Source organism: Heteronotia binoei, chromosome 5 (genome assembly GCF_032191835.1).
Source record: "Heteronotia binoei isolate CCM8104 ecotype False Entrance Well chromosome 5, APGP_CSIRO_Hbin_v1, whole genome shotgun sequence".
NCBI classification, from domain to species: Eukaryota; Metazoa; Chordata; class Lepidosauria; order Squamata; family Gekkonidae; genus Heteronotia; species Heteronotia binoei.
In genome coordinates, this window is record NC_083227.1 from 93,788,368 (window position 1) to 93,808,976 (window position 20,609).

The window sequence follows — 20,609 nt, forward strand, 5'->3', positions numbered from 1 at the left end:
CCGGGACGGCGCTCTGAGGAGGAAGTCTCCTCCGCTGCCGAAGATGACCAGCGCCGCTTCCGTTCGGAGCTCCGCTCCTCGCCCGCTCTCTTCGTTGATCTGCCCCTACAGGGCACGTTGCCGGCAGCCGAGGCAAGCCCCGTGGTCATGCCGGCTCCGGGAAGCGGCCCCTCGGCCCCGCGCGATGCGCAGGCAGCCGAGTCTTCGTTCGGGCAGGCGTCCTTCGCCCTGCGCGCCATCCCGCTGCACTTCGCGCCACGGCTTGTAAGTCCCGCTCGAGCCGCCGGCGCGCCGCTCCTCTTTGAAAAAGGGGGGGGGGTGAAGAGGAAACGAGGATCCACGGAAGGAGAACGAGGTTAAAGCCGCAGGGGGGCTGAAAAGGGGTGAGGATGAGAGCAGCTAGGGTAAAAAAGCAAGAGAGAAAGAGGAAGAAAGGTTTTTTTTTTTTTTTTTGAAGAAAAGCACTTAAAGGACTTAAAGGGATAGATCCTATCCTAAACACATGCTCTCCCTATCGAGGCAGGAAAGGAACTGGAGATGGGTGGTTCCCCACAGCCACAGGAAGAGGAAGTTTTGATTCCTGCCTCCCTGATTGGACGGTGGGAAAGCACCCAAGATGTCCTCCGCCTCCTAGGGAGAACTGCAGCTTCGACAAGCTGGAGGAAGCCCTGCGGAATCTATTTGTCTGGGGCTTCTGGGACAAAAGGCTATAGCAAAAGCTTTTCGCAAAGGATGAGCTGACCCTCCAACTCGCCTTCAATGAAGCCACCGCCTTTGAGAGAGCTGCCAAGGCTCACTCCAGCCCTTGGGAGATAGAGTCGGGCGACCACAAGGAGGAAGAGGCACACCAGCTCTGCCGCCAACCAGGAAACGGGCCAAAATCTTCCACCAGGCTGCGAGCTACAGAGAGGCCCAGCAGCACAAAGTGCGCCAGCTGTGGAGATTTATACGAGCTATGGGACTGCCCCTACCGCAACGCTGATTGTAGGAGCTGCGGAAAAGTAGGCCACATTGCATGCGCTTGCAGGGCCAAGACCAACCGCTGGCACCAGTCTACACACCACGACTTGACTGATGCTCACATGACCGCATTGACCAGCATCCAGGTAATGAATTTGCCTCTGGACACCCCTGATAAGGTCAAGGTGTCGGTCTAAATCGAGGGTGCTCCCTGCATAATGGAGCTGGATTGGGATCCTCCATCTCCATAATATCAGAGGAGTCCCTAAGAAAACTCTGCCCCTATGGCTGACCTCGGTTGCAGCCTGCTGATTTCATATTGTGGGAAATCCAGAAAACCCCCGTATGGATTTTGGGATGGGCCACTGTGAGGGTAGATTTCAATAACTTTAAGGGTGCACTGGACATACTTGTGGTCATGCACCAGCTCACCACATTACTGGGTCTGGCCTGGTTCAGACCTCTGGGCATACAAATAGTCGGGGTGCAGCAGATACAAACGCACAATTTTGAAAATGTGTGCCAGGAATTCCCGGAGGTATTCGATGGGTCCCTGGGGTGCTTCAAGGGGCCTCCCATCACCTTACAGCTCGACCCCTATGTGAGACCAATAAGGCTGAAGGCCAGGTGAGTTCTGTTTGTCACGTTCTCAGGGTGTAGGCAGGCAGTAGTCCAAAGCCAGTCCAAGGTCAAAGTCCAGGAAGTCAAGCAGGAGCCAAGTCACCAATGCAGAATCACAAACCGGAATCAGAAGTCATTGTCCAAAAGCCAAAAGGTCAGGGTGCCAAGGAAATCAAACAGGTCAGGATCAGGAAGGAGCGTGGATGCAAGCCAGAGAATAGACTTGTTGCTTCCTGTTGAGTATCGGACTCTGCACCCGCGCCGCGCAAGCCGGGACGTCCTCGGGTTACCTGGCGCAGCGCGGGAAAAGTCACCGCCAATCAAGACCAAGCGCGGGAAGTTTAACTGGCCAGGATTGGGCTGGCCAGCAGGGGGGTTGATCCGGGGTGCATGTATATATTAGCGGACCCGGCCGCGTGTTTCCCAGTTCTGTAATGTATCAGCGATTAAAGACCAATGCCTTTACCACGTCTCGTCTCCCAGTACATTACACTGGCGACGAAGGTGGGATCTAGATAGGTCCGGCCGGAGACGAGGAAGGCGAGAGACCGCAGGATCGGGCAGCCCGCCGCCACCATGGCGAACTCGAGCGTAACGACGGGCCATCTTGCGGAATTCAACCCGGAGCACCCCGAGAGATGGGAGACCTACACCGAAAGGGTCGAGTGCTACCTGCGGGCGAACCTGATCGACGATGACGAGAGAAAGAGAGACGTCCTGCTGAGCGTCTGTGGCGAAGAGACCTTCGAGATCGCACGAGGTCTCTCCGCTCCAGCTAAGCTGACGGAGAGGACCTACCGGGAAGTCGTGAGGCTCCTCACGGGCCACTTTTCACCCCAACCGTCCATCGTCGCCCGCCGATTCCTCTTCCACAAGAGGGACCAAAAGTCGGGGGAGACAGCGGCGGTCTACCTGGCGGCCCTTCGGCAGATCGCCGGAAATTGCAACTTTGACAAAAGGGACGAAGCCCTGCGGGACCGTTTCGTCTGGGGCCTCCGCGACGAGCGATTGCAGCAGAAGCTCTTCGCGAAGGAGGAGCTAACGCTACAACAAGCCTTCAACGAGGCAACGGCCTTCGAGAGGGCCACCAAGGCGTTCGGCCAGCCACGAGGTGAAGCAGTCCACCAAGGGGAAACGGAGCCAGAAGACCGAACAGAGGAAGAAGCGTTTCAACTCCGGCGGCCCCAAAGAACGGACACAAGGGCCCCCACTAGACAGCGAGCGACGGAGAGGGCCACCGCCACCACCGGTCCCAGATGCGCCAGCTGCGGCGACCCCCACGAGCGCCGGGACTGCCCGTACCGCAACCTGGACTGCCGCAGCTGCGGAAAGACGGGCCACATCGCTCGGGCTTGCCGGGCCAAGAACAGCCGCCGACAACCATCAGCGCATCACGACTCCCTGGACACCCACACGACGGCATCCACCACTCTGCAGGTATTGAACTTGCCCCTATCGGCCCCAGACAAGGTCAAAATGTCGGTCCTAATCGAGGGCGCCCCCTGCACCATGGAAGTGGACTCGGGTTCCTCCATCTCCATCATTTCGGAGGAAACCCTCAAGAAACTATGCCCCCACCGCCGCCTTCAAACGAGGCCAGCGGACTTCGTACTGAGGGACTTTCAGAAGAACCCAGTACACATCGTGGGGTGGGCCCGGGTGCATGTGGAAAGAAGGGGTTTCAGAGGGCCCCTGGACATCCTAGTGGTCAAGCGCCAACTGACCACACTTCTAGGGTTGGCTTGGTTCAATCCCCTGGGGATCCAGCTGGTGGGGGTGGACCACTTGCAGGCAAGCAATTTCGACGGGGTCTGCCATGAGTTCCCCGAGGTCTTTGATGGGTCTTTGGGGAGCTATAAGGGTCCGCCCATCACCCTACCGATTGACCCAATGGTCAGGCCCATAAGGCTTAAAGCGAGGCGCGTCCCGTTCGCCCTTAAGCCTAAAATAGAGGCAGAACTGGACCGCCTAACGGCCCAGGGCGTCCTAGAACCGGTAACATACGCGGAATGGGAAACCCCCATAGTAACGCCCGTCAAACCCAATGGGGAGGTGAGGATCTGCGCTGACTACAAGTGCACGATCAATAAGGCGCTACAAGACAACCCCTACCCAGTCCCGGTGGTCAGCCACGTCCTAGCAGCGCTAGCCGGGGCGAAGGTTTTTGGGAAGCTGGACTTAGCACAAGCATACCAGCAACTGCCGGTCGACGCTAAGACAGCGGAGGCGCAGACGATCGTGACCCACAGGGGCGCGTTCAGGGTTAAACGGCTGCAGTTCGGGGTCAGTGTGGCTCCGGGGATATTCCAGAGCATAATGGACTCTCTCCTTAAAGGGATCCCCGGAGTTCAACCCTTCTTTGACGACGTTTTAATCGCCGCCCCCAATGAAGGAGAGTTCTGCTGCCGCCTGCGCGAGGTCCTCAGGCGGTTCCAAGCGGCGGGGCTGAGAGTCAAAAAGGAGAAATGTTTGTTAGGGGTCCCGCGAGTGGAGTTCCTGGGGTTCGCCGTGGACGCGGCGGGGATACACCCGACGGCGGACAAGACCAGGGCCATAGTCCAGGCTCCGGCGCCCAAATGCAAGGCAGAACTACAGAGTTTTTTAGGATTGTTGAACTTTTATCACACGTTCCTACCGCACAAAGCCGCCGTAGCGGAACCGTTGCACCGTTTGCTGGATAAACAGGCCCCGTGGGTCTGGGGCCAACGCCAAGCCGCGGCGTTCCAAGCGGTGAAGGACCTCTTGGTCTCTAACGCGGTACTTCACCACTACGACGAAAACCTACCCCTGATCCTAGCTTGCGACGCCTCCCCCTACGGAGTAGGAGCGGTTTTGGGGCACCAACTCCCGGACGGGAGGGAAGTGCCAGTCGCGTACTATTCACGGACTCTATCTCCAGCGGAGCGGAACTACGCTCAAATTGACAAGGAGGCCTTGGCGATCGTGGCGGGGGTGCACAAGTTCAACGACTACCTCTACGGTAGGCGTTTCACCATCGCCACGGACCACAAGCCGCTCCTGGGCCTCCTAGCTCCAGACCGTCAGACCCCCCAAATCCTATCCCAGAGGGTCCTGAGGTGGAACCAGTTCCTGAACTCCTACACGTATGAACTGATCCACCGCCCGGGTAAAGCCATGGGACACGCCGATGCCCTCAGCCGCCTGCCGCTCCCCATGACAGAACCGGATCCCGCCCCGGCACATGGGGTAATGCTCATTGAATCGCTCCCCGAGCGCCCCCTGCACGCGGCGGAGGTGGCTCGGGCAACAGGGAGGGACCGCATCCTGGCACGGGTCAGGGACTGGGTGGGGAGGGGGTGGCCATCAGGCAAAGTCGAAGACGCGTTCAGGCCATTCGCGTCCAGGAAGGACGAGCTATCAACCCACAAGGGGTGTGTGCTTTGGGGCAGTCGGGTGGTGGTTCCCCCCCCTTGCGCAAGCAGGTGCTGGAAGACCTCCACGAGACCCACCCGGGCATCGTGAGGATGAAAGCTCTGGCCCGTAGTTATGTGTGGTGGCCGGGCATGGATGAGGAGATAGAGGGGTGGGTGAGGAGGTGCCAACCCTGCCAAGAATCCCGGCCCGATCCCCCATCAGCCCCGGTCCACAGATGGGAGTCTAACAGGCGACCATGGTCCCGCCTCCACTTAGATTTTGCAGGCCCGTATCAGGGCCAAATCTTTTTTATACTTGTGGATGCCTACACAAAATGGCTGGAGGTGATTCCAGTAGCCTCAACCTCCACAGCAGCAGCCGTCCGGGCACTCAGGAGGGTCCTATGCACGCACGGGATCCCAGACACCCTGGTGACGGATAACGGTACTGCATTCACCTCCCGGGAATTCCGGGAGTTCACGGAGAGGTACCTCATACGACACATAAGATCCGCACCCTTCCATCCGGCCACCAACGGCCAGGCAGAGCGGATGGTGCGGACCGCCAAGGAAGCACTGGGGAGAATAGTACAAGGGGATTGGGACCACCGCCTCTCAGCCTTCCTGTTCCACAACAGGATCACCCCAAACCCTATAACGGGATCCAGCCCCGCAGAACTGCTTATGGGGAGGAAACTGACAACACGCCTAGACAGGCTGCACCCCGACCGGGCCCCCGAGGTCCGCGGGTCCCCAGAGGTCCGGGAGGCGGTGCGGGGGTTCTTTCCGGGTGACCCGGTATACGCGAAGAACTTCGCAAGCGGTCCCGAGTGGGTCGCGGGGAGAGTCCTTAGGGTGACAGGTTCCAGGTCATACGAGGTGACCACCGAGGGGGGCCAGGTACTAAGGCGGCACATAGATCAGCTGCGCCGCCGCACCCTACCCGAAGAAACAGAGGAGGTAGGGAATAGGGATCCGCGGGCAACCGAAGGTCCGGAAGGGCGCTCGCCAATACAGGAACTACCCACTTATGACGCCCCCAGAGACACCGAACCAGAGCCGGAGCCTGAAACAGACCCCAACATCCCGCAGCCAGAAGCAGCATCGCCCACAACGGAACCAGCCTCCGCACCAAGAGCGACCCCGAGGAGATCGACACGGGAACGGAGAGCACCGGCGTACCTCCGGGACTATGTGGTTTAAACTAAGGGGGGAGGAGTGTTGAGTATCGGACTCTGCACCCGCGCCGCGCAAGCCGGGACGTCCTCGGGTTACCTGGCGCAGCGCGGGAAAAGTCACCGCCAATCAAGACCAAGCGCGGGAAGTTTAACTGGCCAGGATTGGGCTGGCCAGCAGGGGGGTTGATCCGGGGTGCATGTATATATTAGCGGACCCGGCCGCGTGTTTCCCAGTTCTGTAATGTATCAGCGATTAAAGACCAATGCCTTTACCACGTCTCGTCTCCCAGTACATTACACTTCCACAAGGTTACCAGGTCCTGGATGGGAGCTATATGGGAGTCTCAATTAGCCTGCTCCCTGGGTGGCAGTGACTCTGCTAGAACTCAGGGCTGAGAGATCTGAAGCATTGAGGTGCCTCATGTCTTCGCTCTGAAAGTTCTTTCCAGAGCCTGCTTTGAACTCTTGAGATGGGAGGAGAGCTTGGAGGAGATTGATTGTCAACAGCTGACACTGGTGCCTGGAGAGTGATTGATGGGCCAGCTGCTGTTTGTTCAGCTGAGGAACTGGCTGGCAACTCTTCCATGTCTGTTAACCCTTCCAGCTCCTCCACGTCAGGGTTCATGACACCATTCGCTTTAAAACCAAAAATCGAAGTGGAGATGGATCGCCTTGTGGCCCAGGGAGTGCTAGAGCCAGTATCCTACACTGCATGGGAGACCCCCATAGTCACTCCGGTGAAGCCAAATGGGGACATGTGCGTATGCACAAACTATAAATGCACAATAAATAAAGCGCTCCTGGACAACCCATACCCCATCCCAGTGGTCAGCCACGTCCTCGCATCCCTGGCCAGCTCTAAGGTTTTTGGGAAGCTGGACCTGGCCCAAGCATACCAGCACCTCCCAGTGGACACTGAGACTGCTGAGGCCCAAACAATAGTGATGCACAGGGGAGCTTTCAAGGTGCGGCGGTTACAATTTGGGGTTAGTGTGGCTCTGGGAATCTTTCAGAGCATAATGGACTTTCTCCTCAAAGGGATTCCCAGAGTGCAACCCTTTTTTGATGACGTTTTGATCACCGCCCCAGATGCCGAGGAGTTCAGTTGTTCTCTGTGAGAGGTACTCCGCCACTTCCAAACTGCGTGACTTAAAGTGAAGCAGGAGAAGTGCTCTTTCGGGGTGCCAAGGGTGGAGTTCTTGGGGTTTGCAGTGGATGCCACAGGAATACGCCTGATGGCTGACAAGACCAGGGCGATAGTCCACGCCCTGGCCCCCATGTGCAAGGCGGAGTTACAAAGTTTCTTGGGACTCTTAAACTTTTATCATTCCTTCTTGCCCCACAAAGCTGCCTTCACAGAACTCCTACATAGTCTCCTCGATAAACACGCTCCATGGGTCTGGGGAAAAAAGCAGGCTGCTGCTTTTCAGGTGGTCAAGGACATCCTGGTTTCCAATGCTGTGCTCCACCATTTTGATGAGTCCCTTCAGTAATTCTAGCCTGCAACGCTTCCCCATATGGGGTGGGCGTTGTCCTGGGTCACCAACTTCCAAATGGGAGGGAAGTCCCCATGGCCTACTACTCTCAAACCCCGACCACCACGGAGCATAACTATGCCCAAATCGACAAGGAGGTGCTGGCAATTGTGGCAGGGGTGTACAAATTCAACGACTACCTGTACAGCAGGCATTTCACAATTGCCATGGACCACAAGCCGCTGCTGGACCTCCTCGCCCCAGACCGCCAGACGCCACAAATCCTGTCACAGCGCATCCTGCGGTGGAACCAGTTCCTCAATTCGTACACGTATAAGCTAGTTCACCGCCTTGGCAATGGGACACGCAGATGCCCTCAGCTGCCTTCCGCTGCCCTCAATGGACCCCAACCCGGCCCCCGCCCACCATGGAGACTCTACCAGAGTGGCTCCTCTATGCCGCTGAGGTAGCTCGGGCCACGGGCAGAGACCGCATCCTCGCACGTGTTTTGGACTGGGTGGGGAGAGGGTGGCTCACGGGAAAACTGGATGCTGATTTCAGGCCATTTGCATCCCGCTGGGATGAACTGTCCATACACAAGGGCTGCATTCTCTGGGGAAGCAGGGTGGTGGTTCCCCCCCCTTTGGAAGCAAGTGCTCGAAGGCTTGCACGAGACACACCTGGGGATACTGTATATGAAGGCCCTGGCGCATAGTTATGTCTGGTGGCCAGGGATGGACAAAGAGACAGAGGAGTGGGTTAGAAGGTGCCAACCCTGTCAAGCATCCCAGCCAGATTTGCCCAGCACCCCCATCCACTGCTGGGAGTCTGATCGTGTGCCGTGGTCTCGGCTACACCTAGACTTCGTGGGGCCATACCAGGGCCAAATATTCTTTATCCTGGTGGATGCCTACACGAAGTGGTTGGAGGTGATTCCCGTAGTTTCAACCTCCATCGTGGCTGCGGTCAGAGCCCTACGGAGGGTCTTTTGCACCCACAGGATCCCTGAGACCTTAGTCACAGACAACAGTGCTGCTTTTACATCCTGGGACTTCCAGGAGTTCCTGAATAGGTACCTCATCCGGCACATATGGTCCACCCCCTTTCATCCAGCCACCAATGGCCAAGCAGAGCGCATGATGCGCACCACCAATGAGGCCCTGGGTCACATAGTGCAGGGAGATTGGGACCACCACCTGGCAGCCTTCCTTTTTGGGAACCGAATCACCCCCAACCCAATCACCAGCTTAAGCCCTGCAGAGCTGCTCATGGGTAGGAGGTTAACCACTAGGCTAGATAGGTTGCATCCCGACTGGGCCCCAGACCTCCTCAGCTCCCCCGAGACAAGAGAAGCCACTAGGGGGTTCTTTCCAGGGGACCCGGTCTATGCAAAGAACTTTGCAAGCAGGCCAGAGTGGCTACCAGCCTGGGTGCTGTGGGTCACCGGGTTCCACTCTTACGAGGTCTCCTCAAAAGGGGGCCAGCTCTTCCGAAGACACGAAGATCAGCTGCACTGTCACACCTTGCCAAAAGAACCAACAGAGTCAGGGGGAGTGGGGTGATAGCAGTAATGCCACCAGAAACCACCCAGCCAGTGCCTGCCTCGCCGGCCCTGCCGGCAGAGGGGCCCTGTAGCAGCTGGAGCAGCCCCTCCCCAGTAGGGGGGAAGGGGAGCCCCCGGAACAGCTGCAGGCACTGGACAGCACTCTTCTGGCTTCGCTCCACAACGAGGAACCAGCGGCCCCTGCAGCAACAGCTGCCGCTCCGGTTCCCCAGATCAAACCTAGGAGGTCGAGCAGGGAACGAAGGCCACTGGCTTATTTGAAAGACTATGTTTCTTGAACTGGGGGGGGGGGGAGTGTTGTGTCTTGCAATTTGGTCCCTGAATTTACAACACAGCGCGAGTGTGCATGCGCAGAGGTGACCAATGGGAAACCAGAGGTCGCCGGACATAAGGATGAAAATGCACTCCGCCTATGAAGATCTGTGGCGGGAAGTTTAACTGGCCAGGATTGGACCTGGCCAGGTAAGGAGGTTGTTCCGGGAGATGTATATAAACAGGGACCCGGCCCTGCTATAATTGGGGACCCAGCCCCAAAAAATCTGAACCTGGTGTTGCAAGCCATGGCAGGTTGGCTCAGGCTGAGTAGGTTGAAGTTGAATCCAGCAAAGACAGAGGTCCTTTGCCTGAGTCGTGGCAGTCTGGAAAGGGAAATCCCCCTTCCAGTTTTTGATGGTGTGCCATTGAAAGTGGCGCACAAGGTCAAGAGCTTGAGGGTGCTACTGGAGCCTTCATTGTTAATGGAGGCCCAGACAGCAGCCACTGCTAAATTCACTTTTTTTCATCTTAGGAGGGCGAGGCAGCTGGCTCCCTTCCTAGAGCATGACAACTTGGCAACAGTGATCCGTGCAATGGTCACCTCGAGATTGAATTACTGATCCCCTCTACATGGAGCTGCCCTTTTGTCGAACTCAGAAACTGCAGCTAGTGCAGAATGCAGCGTCCAGGCTGTTACTAGGGCTCCTGAAGTGGGAGCACATACAGCTGAGGCTGCACGAACTGCACTGGCTGCCAATTGTATACCGGATTCGTTACAGAGTGCTGGTTATTACCTTTAAAGCCCTATATGGCCGAGGACCTGCCTACCTTAGGGACCGTCTCTTCCCATATGTGCCCCAGAGAGTACTGAGATCAGGTGCACAAAATCTTTTGGCAATCCCCAGGCCGAAGTAGGCCAAATTGAAAACTACAAGAGAAAGGGCCTTTTCGATCGCAGCTTCACACTGGTGGAACCAACTACCAGATGAGGTGTGGGCTCTGCGGAGTCTTGTTCAATTCTGTAGGGCCTGCAAGGCTACTCGCTTTCAGCTGGCCTTCTCTTAATGTGGATCCTAGCCTATTATAGTGTCCTCATAAATTACAAGAGGAGAACATCTAGAATATAGCACCTGAAAATGTTAGAATTTAATTAATTGATGGTTTTAATTATAATGTTTTTAATGTAATAGCAAATATTGTGAATTGTATATTGTATGATATAATGTTTTATTATTGTAACTTTGTATTTATGCCATATTTTGTGAGCTGCCCTGAGCCTGCTGCAGCGTGGAGGGCGGGATATAAAATTATTATTATTATTATTATTATTATTATTATTATTATTACTCTTTTTGTGATGTACTCGCCAATAAAGCATGTTGCCTTCTAAACATCTCAGAACTCAGTACTTTACAGAGACAGGCCTCCATCCTTTCCGCACTGCCAAGAAAGACACAAGGGCCTTGTGTAGGCAATATATACTTCTTTATTGCCATAACCCAGTTTACACAGTTCTCTGCCATGAGGAGTTCAATGCCATCCCTTGGTGCATCCCTTGCTCTTCCTGAGATCTTCTACCTGCTGTGTATCATGACCTTTAAGCCCTGCCCTAATAATTAGACTTGTCCCTGGGAAAAGGCCCAAGCCCTCCTTGATCTTTTCCAGCAGCTCTGCTGTACACCTAATGGGGTGCCTTAACCACTCACCATTGCTGGCACAGACAACCATCCTCACCCTGTGTTCTGGGTATCCAGCCAGACCCATCCTGTTCTTCTTGTCTCCACCAGTCCAGGCCTGACCAGTCCTCACTCCCCCGTTTGCTGTGTCACACCTAAAAAGGTAAAGGTAGTCCCCTGTGCAAGCATCAGTTGTTTTCGACTCTGGTGTGACGTTGCTTTCATAACATTTTCACAGCAGACTTTTTACGGGGTGGTTTGCCATTGCCTTCGCCAGTCATCCACACTTCTTCCCCAGCAAGCTAGGTACTATTTTTACTGACCTCGGAAGGATGGAAGGCTGAGTCAACTTTGAGCCGACTACCTGAACCCAACTTCTGCCGGGATTGAACTCAGGTCATGAGCAGAGAGCTTGGACTGTAGTACTGCAGCTTTACCACTCTGCACCCTGGGGCCTCTTCTCCTACACAGCTCTATTTGCTATGTTGCACTTCCCGTTAGCACAAAACTGACAACAGAAAAGTTTCCACTGGCCAATCATGGAAAAGAAAATTTCACAGAAGCCCCAAATCCTGTTTCTCAACATCTTTTGAAGAGTCCCCCTGCTGATTCATGACACAAGCCCTTCTTTTCTGCGGTGCTTTGGGGTGCTATAATATGATTCAATCCACATTATGAGGCTGCAGTTTCACAAATCCATGGGGGCATCAGGCCCGTAGCTGCAGGGAGGCTGTGGGGGCAGGCTGCTCCACCCAACCTCCCCTTCCACCTGTATGGCCCCTTCTTTTACTGAAATCTTCTGGCGAGCAGCTGTAAATCACCCACTGCTCTTGCCACCCCACTCTCGCTGCCACTACTCTTACTGCTGCCGCTCCTGTCACCACTCTCGCTGCCCAGCTCTCACAGCTGCTGCTCTCGCCACTGCTTTTGCTGCCCTGTTCTCGCTGCCGCCGCTGTCACCACCCTGCTCTCACCCTTGCTGCCCTTGCTGCTGCCACCACTCTTGCCACTGCACTCGCTCACAGTGCCCTGAAGTTGCTGTGGCAGCAATGGGCGGCCAAGGTGAGAGGCTGGGGCAGGCAGCAGACGGTCGGAAGGGTGGGGGCGGGGCGGCAAGCCTGCCGGGGGCACCCGCACCCTAGGGCCTACCCTGGTTGGCACCCCACTGTGTTTTGCTTTCATCCTGCAGCGCCACCGCTGGCTCCCTTCCGTCAATCGCCAGCTTTCTTTTAGGGGCCTCTTGGAAGGTGAGGACAGCTTTAAGGGTATCCTTTGTCTCCTCCACTGGACCTTTTTAATTTATCTTTTTAAAAAGTTTGTGATGTAATTTTGGGCCCCATTGTCCCTCCACCTAAAATTTTATTCCCTGGTCACCCCCACCTAAAATTTTCTGGCTATGGGCCTGAGGGGCATTTTGCTACATCTACACTGGGGAGAAAGCAAAGTGAAACAGAATGCGGTGATGTTTCCAATGCCTTGCCAGACACACTTAAGAGGAGAAGGAAAGAGAAATCTGAGGGGGAAGCTTCATGACAAACAGCTGCAAGAGAAGATTAAAGAGAAGCAACAGCAAAAAATCTCAGAGAAAGATGAAATGGACACAAAACTGAAGCACTCAGGAAACAGAAACACTTTAGTTACAATTAACTTGGATACAAGCAGGGATTTTTTTTTTATTTTTTTGATTTTTAGCAAATTCAAGGGATGGACTGGTTAGAAAACTGCATATGCTAATGCTAAATTTCAGCCTTTTCCCTCTACATGTGTAATACATAGGTTCTCAAGAGGTCTCCTTTCTAGGCAGAGTCCCAATCCATGTCCGGTTACCTTCAGTAAGATTGTTGCTCTATATACCTTCTAGTCATAATCTGGGGATGTTTGTTATTGGAAGACACCTGCAGCTTTGGCCAGTTCTTTTGGATCAAGAGGCTTAGTTCAATAGGGCTGATTCACATGCAATTGCTTGCCATAGTCAGACCCACCCCTCCCATACAGCCTCTTCTGTCCATTTCTGTTCCTCCACAGTGGGTCCAGCAGTCTCTAATGTCCCTTCATCTCTTCCTCAGCCATCAGAATGATTATGAACATCCTAATTATAGCAATTCAGACCATAGCTGGTAAGAGGATAGACCATCAAGGACAGACTGGAATATACAATCTTCTTGATAGATGAACAAAACAGGTTCCAGGACAGATCCTTGAGACAATCTTGATATATTGCCATAGAAAATCAGCCCTAATGCATTCTCTAGGACCCAGGAGAAAGAAAGATTGTCTCCTAGTTCAGTGCACTTGCTCCTTCCTGGCATACATAATTCCAATTGTTTATTCAGTTTCAATAAGCAGAACTGTTATTCTCTCCTTCTTTTCAAAATATCACAATATCCATCCGGCATTTCATTTCTACTGCCCTTCCCCAACAGCACCCTAGACCTCTAGACACTTATAGAGAGTACAAATGAAAAGGTATATTATCCAACAGATTATATCTCACCTAAAATGAAAAGGGAGGTCAAAAGTTCTGCCTTACTGCAGCAGACCACCTCGTCCAGATATTCCTGGGAGGCCCTCATCCTCCCAAAACAACATTTCAAAGCCACTTTGAGTTGCGATAGGAAGGGGAGGGGAGAAAGCTGGATGCCACAAAAAAATTAAGCAGGATTCAAGTTACTGTTTCTCATATGGAAACATTTTCATATTGAGTATCCCACAGTCTCACATTGCTCCATCTGCTGTAAGCTACATTCACTTATTTTGCAATAGCCTTGTGTTTGCTGACATCAAAGCAATGAAGGTGACTGGGGGGTGAATAGTTGTTTTTAGTATGAAGATACACTAACGGGGTCATTTTGTAGAAAAATAGGTGGTGGAACTCATTAGCATAACTTATTAGCATATGACCCTCCAGCCAACAGCAACCCAATGCAAGAAAGGAGAGTCCCAGGCAAGTGAAGCCTGCTTGGCCTGGCTAGAGATCCAGCCAGCCCAAGCAGGCCTCATTCACCTCAGGCTCTCCTTGGCTGCCCCCCCCCCAGTCAAAAGGCCAGCAAGCCACCTGCCACCCAAAATCACATAAGAAGTGGAGAAAGGGTGGTGCAGGCTTCTCCAGGGTTCATGAGAGCTGCTGGGGGCGTGGCAAAGCCCCTGGTGGCTGGCTGGTTGGCTGATCTCCTAATCTATTTATTTATTTATATCCCGCCCTCCCTGCCGGAGCAGGCTCAGGACGGCTAGGGATTGTTATGCAGCTGCACCTACTATTCAATGGACAAGGTAGATGGGGAGGAGGAGGGGGAATCCTCAGCAAGGTTCAGGATAGGGTTGCCAAGTCCAATTCAAGAAATATCTGGGGACTTTGGAGGTGGAGCCAGGAGACTTTGGGGGTGGAGCCAGGAGACATTGGAGGTGGAGCCAGGAACAAGGGTATGACAAGCATAATTGAACTCCAAGGGAGTTTTGGCCATCACATTTAAAGGGACAGCACACCTTTTTAAAGGCCTTCCTTCCATAGGAAATAATGAAGGATAGGGGCACCTTCTTTTGGGGCTCATAGAATTGGACCCCCTGGTCCAATCGTTTTGAAACTTGGGGGGTATTTTGAGGAGAGACACTAGATGCTATACTGAAAATTTGGTGCCTCTACCTCAAATAACAGCCCCCCAGAGCCCCCAATACCTTCAGATCAATTCCCCATTATACCCTATAAGAATCGATCTCCACATAGGGAATAATGAAGTGCCCAGCTGACATTTCCTTCCCCCCGCCCCTTTCTGGCGACTCTGAAGCGAGGGATTGGCATCTCTATTCACTAGTTGCTGCCAGCTTCTTCAAAGTAACACAGACTCACCATCCCAAGAGGAAGCTTTTCAATTGGAAACTGAAGCCTCCGGAGGTAGAAAGTCACATGGTGGCTGTGGGGGCGGGGCTTCCCCTTGTCAGCCAGCTGACTGGGGGTGGGAAGGAGCCTGGGAAAGCAGAAGAACCCCCGCTGGGACCTGAGGATTGGCAAGCCTAGTTCAGGAGCTGCACTCCTGTGAGCTCCTGCTGAATTCAAGGCCTGCACTATAAAACACAATTGTCATACACCATTCACAATTTACTTCAGTAACTGCAAAGTATAAAATAGCATATTGTCCTTTACATGATGCCTTTATGTGATGCCTTTATGAGATGAGATGCATCTATCCTCTGCTCAGATGTAGCTTCTAAATAACCTGGTTGTTATTTATTGTTGGTTTAGCAGTTCATTGTAAACAAATATTAATGAGACATTTCAGTGGTAAAAAAGGAGTATGGGGTTGCTTTTGACTATCAAAAAATGCTACACTGTGGAACGTGGTACCTGTATGGATGAAAGTCACATGGTGGATGGCTGCAGTGCATTACTACTACCACTATTACTACCACCATTGTTGTTGTTGTTGTTGTTCTAATTGCTCCATACCAGCAAGCTGGGATCTGAATGATGTACAAAATTAACACATTAACAAAACTTCGCAGAAAAATCCCAGATGGCACCCTATGAGTTATTTTATTCTGATCTACCAAGGCGTCATAAGGGGAAAGGGAGAGAAAAACTTACGAAGTATCTGGGGGGAGTGGAGATAAGCGGAAAGGTGCCAGCCAATGGTAAATCACTGCTGCCCTCAACCAAAGGCCCAGCTGAACATCTCTGCTTTACAGGCCCTGCAAAATTGCATGAGATCCCACAGGGCCCTGATGTCATTTGGCAGAGTTCCACCAGGTTGGAGCCAGGAACAAAAAGGACCTGGCTGAGGACAGCCACACTTCCCTAGGGCCAGCAAATTGCTGTCAGTAGAGTGCAATGCTCTTTCATGGGCATACCAAAGGAGACAGTCCCACAGATACATTGGTCCCAAACCAGTCAAGGCCTTAAAGGTCAGAATCAGAACCTTGAACTTGACTCAGTATACCACCGGAAGCCAGTGTAGCTTGTACAGGATGAGTTGTATATGTGCCATCTAAGGCATTTTCATCAGGACTTGATTAACAGTGTTCCAGACTTGCTGGAGTTTCTGGGTCAGTCTCAAGGGCGAGCCAACATAGAGTAAGTTACAGTAGACTAATCTAGAGGTGGCCATTGCATGGATTACTGTGGTTAGGCCAGGGTATGATAGGAAAGTAGCTAGTTGCCAAGCTTGGCAAAGATGAAAACAATGCAATTTGGCAATATGTATGACCTCAGCCTCCGTTGAAATTCATGCCCAGACTCTTGACAGATGGTGCCAGTATCAGTGGCGCCCCATCAAGAGCTGGGAGCCTGCACTCCAATTCCAGCCCTCCAGCCCAATTCCAGCCCTCCCTCAGCCACAGAACCTCCATCTTTGATGGATTCAGCTTCAACCTGCTCTTCTATAGCTATACCTCCATGGCCTCCAAACCAGGGCTGGCACCAGGCTTTTTGGGGCCCTAGACAAGGCCCCCCTCCCACATCAACCGCCTCCCCCTCTGCTGACAGCCCCCCCACCAGCCCTACCACCCCTGACTTCCTGCTGTGCCATTCCTCCTGCCCACCTACCAGGCTGTGCCCTTTCTCCCCCCCCCCCACCTACAGGCAAAGCCAGGCTGGAGTCCTGCTGCCCCTCCGTGTGGCAGCTCAGCCCCCAGCTACTGCCCACCAGGCAGGCAGGCATCCTCTGCCATGCCTCCTCCCCCAGCTGCTGCTGCTGTCACCGCCGCACCGGCGAGGGAGCCAAATAAGTCTGGGCAGGTGGAGTGGCCAGTCATGCGATTAGCATGTTCCAGCAGGGCTGGGTGGGTGAGTGGCAGTCAGTTTTTCCCCATGCTGGCTACCTACCCACACCACTGCAAGTCACATGGTAGGCACCCAATTCAGCACCCCCAAAGACCACTATCGCCATCACCTAAGGTCACCTAGTGGACATGCCGGCCCTGCTCCACATCCTCAGCCACATTTGGGACAGCAGCTGCTGACCACCCAATAACAGTGGTTAAGAGTGGTAGACTCTGACCTGGAGAATCAGGTTTGATTCCCCACTCCTCCACATGAAGCTTGCTGAGTGACCTTGGAACAGTCACAATTCTCTCAGAGCTCTTTCAGCCCCACCTACCTCATAAGGTGCCTGTTGTGGAGAGAGGAAGGAAAGACGATATTAAGCCACTTTGAGACTCCTTAGGACAGGGAAAAGTGGAGTATAAAAAACAACTCTTCTTCTGTGGTAAGAAGACTAATTAGGTAGAACTGAGTGGAAAACTTGGCTGGGTCCTACACATTGATTTCAAAAGGAAAGGTAACCATTTTCGTACCCCTGAAGTGAGTCTACCAATTTCTGTTTGAGTTGGAAGCTTCTGATTTCCTAATTGGCTAACATATTTTTGCAGCTTGAAATCTGAGAGCAGAAGGTTAATTGGAACAATTTGGCACCAAGAAATGTTTAAAGGCATAATTTTAGAAACACTCCATTAATGGCTTTATGAACTAGCATGTTTGTTTTAATTTTAGTCATCGTGCTTGTAGTCAACACATTGCAGAGTGGATTTTAATGCTCAATAATAATAAGGGCATCCTACTATAAGATGAGCTCTTTATGAAAATCACAAGGCAGAGGCCTCAGCAGGCTGAAAAAAGCTCACAGTGAATTTACTGATACTTATAATGCAGGTCCACTAAATACCTAAAAGCCAGGACATTGCCAACTGTTATGGGCCATAATATGGATGACTGAGGAAGTAATGAAGGGGGGAGGTAGAGGAAATTATATATGACACATGAGTTCTCCCAGCACCACATAGTGACAAATAATTATGGAGAATGAAGAATCAACAGCACTCAAACCACTCTAAGAAATCCATTATTTGCACATGCCTTAAACCACCAAAAATAATCCTGTTGCTGAAGGGCCCTCTTAAGGAAAAGGAGAAGACAGAAACACACTCCTGCTTCTTTCTGCCCACATTAACAAGCTCTCTTGCTGCTAGGCTTACCAATTCCCAGGTCCCAGCGGAGGTTCTTCCACTTTCCCAGACTCCTTCCCACCCCCAGTCAGCTGGCCAACAGGGGGAAGCCCCGCCTTGACAGCCACCATGTGACTTTCCACCGGAGGCTTCAGTTTCTGATTGGAAAGGCTTCCTCTTGGGATGGTGTGTCTGTGTTACTTTGAAGAAGTTGGCAGGAACTCATGAGTAGAGATGCCAATCCCTCACTTCAGAGTCACCAGAAAGCGGGGGGGGGGGGGAGGGAAATGTCTGCTGGGCACTTCATTATTCCCTATGTGGAGATCGATTCTTATAGGGTATAATGGGGAATTCATCTGAAGGTATCAGGGGCTCGGGGGGGGGCTGTTGTTTGAGGTAGAGGCACCAAATTTTCAGTATAGCATCTAGTGCCTCTCCCCAAAATACCCCCGAAGTTTCAAAATGATTGGACCAGGGGGTCCAATTCTATGAGCCCCAAAAGAAGGTGCCCCTATCCATTATTTCCTATGGAAGAAAGGCCTTTAAAAAGGTGTGCTGTCCCTTTAAATGTGATGGCCATAACTCCCTTGGAGTTCTATTATGCCTGTCACACCCTTGCTCCTGGCTCCACCCCCAAAGTCCCCAGATATTTCTTGAATTGGACTTGGCAATCCTACTTGCTGCTTCTATCTACCCACCCACCTGCCACTGGCAGAAGATACAGACACAAGGAGCTATGCTGTTGCTTTTGGGGACCTTTTTGGGTGGATTTTTCTTGGTCTTCCCCCACTGTATTATTGTTTGAGTTGAAAGATACTCCATATGAGCAGATGAGAGGGGCTTGCACTTTTTTGTTTCAGACATCCACACAAGCTATAAATATTGTGGATATTTTTTAGCCCGATAAGAGTGTATGTGCGATGGAATCTGCAGTGTGTATGTGCGATGGAGGGGTGTGTGGAAGGATAAAAACTTATCTCCCCTAGAGATGCCACCTTTCATGTGGGATGTGCAGATCCCCCAGAATTACAGCTCATTTCCGGACTAGAGAGATCAGTTCCCCTGGATAAAATAAATGCTAAACCGCCATGTTACACTGCCCCCTTTAAAAAAATGGCTTCACTAACAAAAAAAAAATCCTGGCTACAGGCCAGGAGTAAGGTGTGGATGCATCTAGTCTCTAAAGCGCATGTGTGTGTTTGCATGTGCATGAATGCAAAGGCACCACATGGTGCACAACCTGTCATTTCAAATATTACAGCTGCTGAAGCATATTTTGAGCAGTTGATAATTGCCCTAAAATAGGTTAAGCATTTCTAGTATCTCTTCCATCAAAAGAAACAGCACATTCCTGGCTTTTAAATAGGTAAAAGTCAAGGGGCCTGTAGAGTTAATATACTGCAGAGAAGGCTGCTTAAAATCTTCACTGATGGACAATTGAGAGGCACCACTGGCATAAGTGTAACCTTGGCTTTCTTTCTTTCTTTCTTTCTTTCTTTCTTTCTTTCTTTCTTTCTTTCTTTCTTTCTTTCTTTCTTTCTTTCTTTCTTTCTTTCTTTCTGTTTTGCAATCTTGGAGGGCCTGCTGATCAATTCTTGCTAAGGTCCCAGTAATCTTGTCATAATTTCTCACATTTTGCAAGAGAGTTTCTGTGAAGCCAATTTTTCAAATGTGCCAATAGAAGATATTTTACTGCCAAAGCAAATATATTTACAAGGTGAACTTTCTGTAACTTCTCAGTCCTGGGTGAACAGTTTCATTTTACCACACAATTGTTCCAGCCTTCACAAGAAAATTAGCAGCCTTAATGGAAATAGACATATTTTATAAGTTGGGTAAAAAGAAAAAACAAAGACCATCCTTTGTTTTAAATGAGAAAACACGCAAAATGTTCAAATTAAACCTTTAAATTTTGATTTTCTGTCTTTGGTGCCGAGAACTGTCTCCCAGCTGTAATATAACACTCAATAGCAAGAAAAGCTGACTGTGGTTGCTCCTTCACTTAACACACATTGATAACTGGTGAATGATATAGCATTTGTCTAATTCGATAAAAGGTACACAGATATTTGTTCCAATAACGAATGCATGTTTTTGCAATGATGGTTGGTTGGGAATATGTGAACTTTGTGAATGTGAACTTTGAAAAACAACTACATAAAGTTATCACAGTTTACTCCATCGGAAGCTCTGGCTTTTACTAATTGGTGTCAGATATACTGCAATAGATAGTTATCCAACAAGTATTTACACAGATGGGCGTTCCAACATGTTCAGAGAGTTTGTCTATTCCACTTACTTCAGAAAATAAGATATTTGGCCTGACTTATGCAAAAGGATACCATGACAAAGTTGTCCCCAACTAATATATGGGGGCTACACAAGAATTTAATGTATATATTAGACACACAGGGAGGGAACTTATAAAAGGAAGTACTTCTTCACCCAAAGGATGATTAACACATGGAATTCACTGCCACAGGAGGTGGTGGTGGCTGCAAGCATAGCCAGCTTCAAGAGGGGATTGGCTAAACATATGGAGCAGAGGTCCATCAGTGGCTATTAGCCACAGC

General features: G+C 51.6%; 2 protein-coding genes across 2 annotated transcripts in view; one reads left to right on the forward strand and one right to left on the reverse strand.

Moving 5' to 3' along the window:
* The window catches only part of FBLN2 (fibulin 2), a 317,538-nt gene that overhangs the window by 273,195 nt on the left and 23,734 nt on the right, over positions 1-20,609 (reverse strand). The gene's annotated exons all lie outside the window — the stretch shown is intronic.
* Positions 148-5,885, forward strand: LOC132572021 (uncharacterized protein K02A2.6-like; the record flags this gene model as incomplete). The annotated part of the gene is given in 5 exon segments (XM_060238811.1): positions 148-264; positions 732-1,106; positions 4,972-5,005; positions 5,008-5,444; positions 5,571-5,885. Coding segments are annotated over 5 exon segments (1,278 nt in total), but the record flags the coding sequence as incomplete, so codon positions are not given.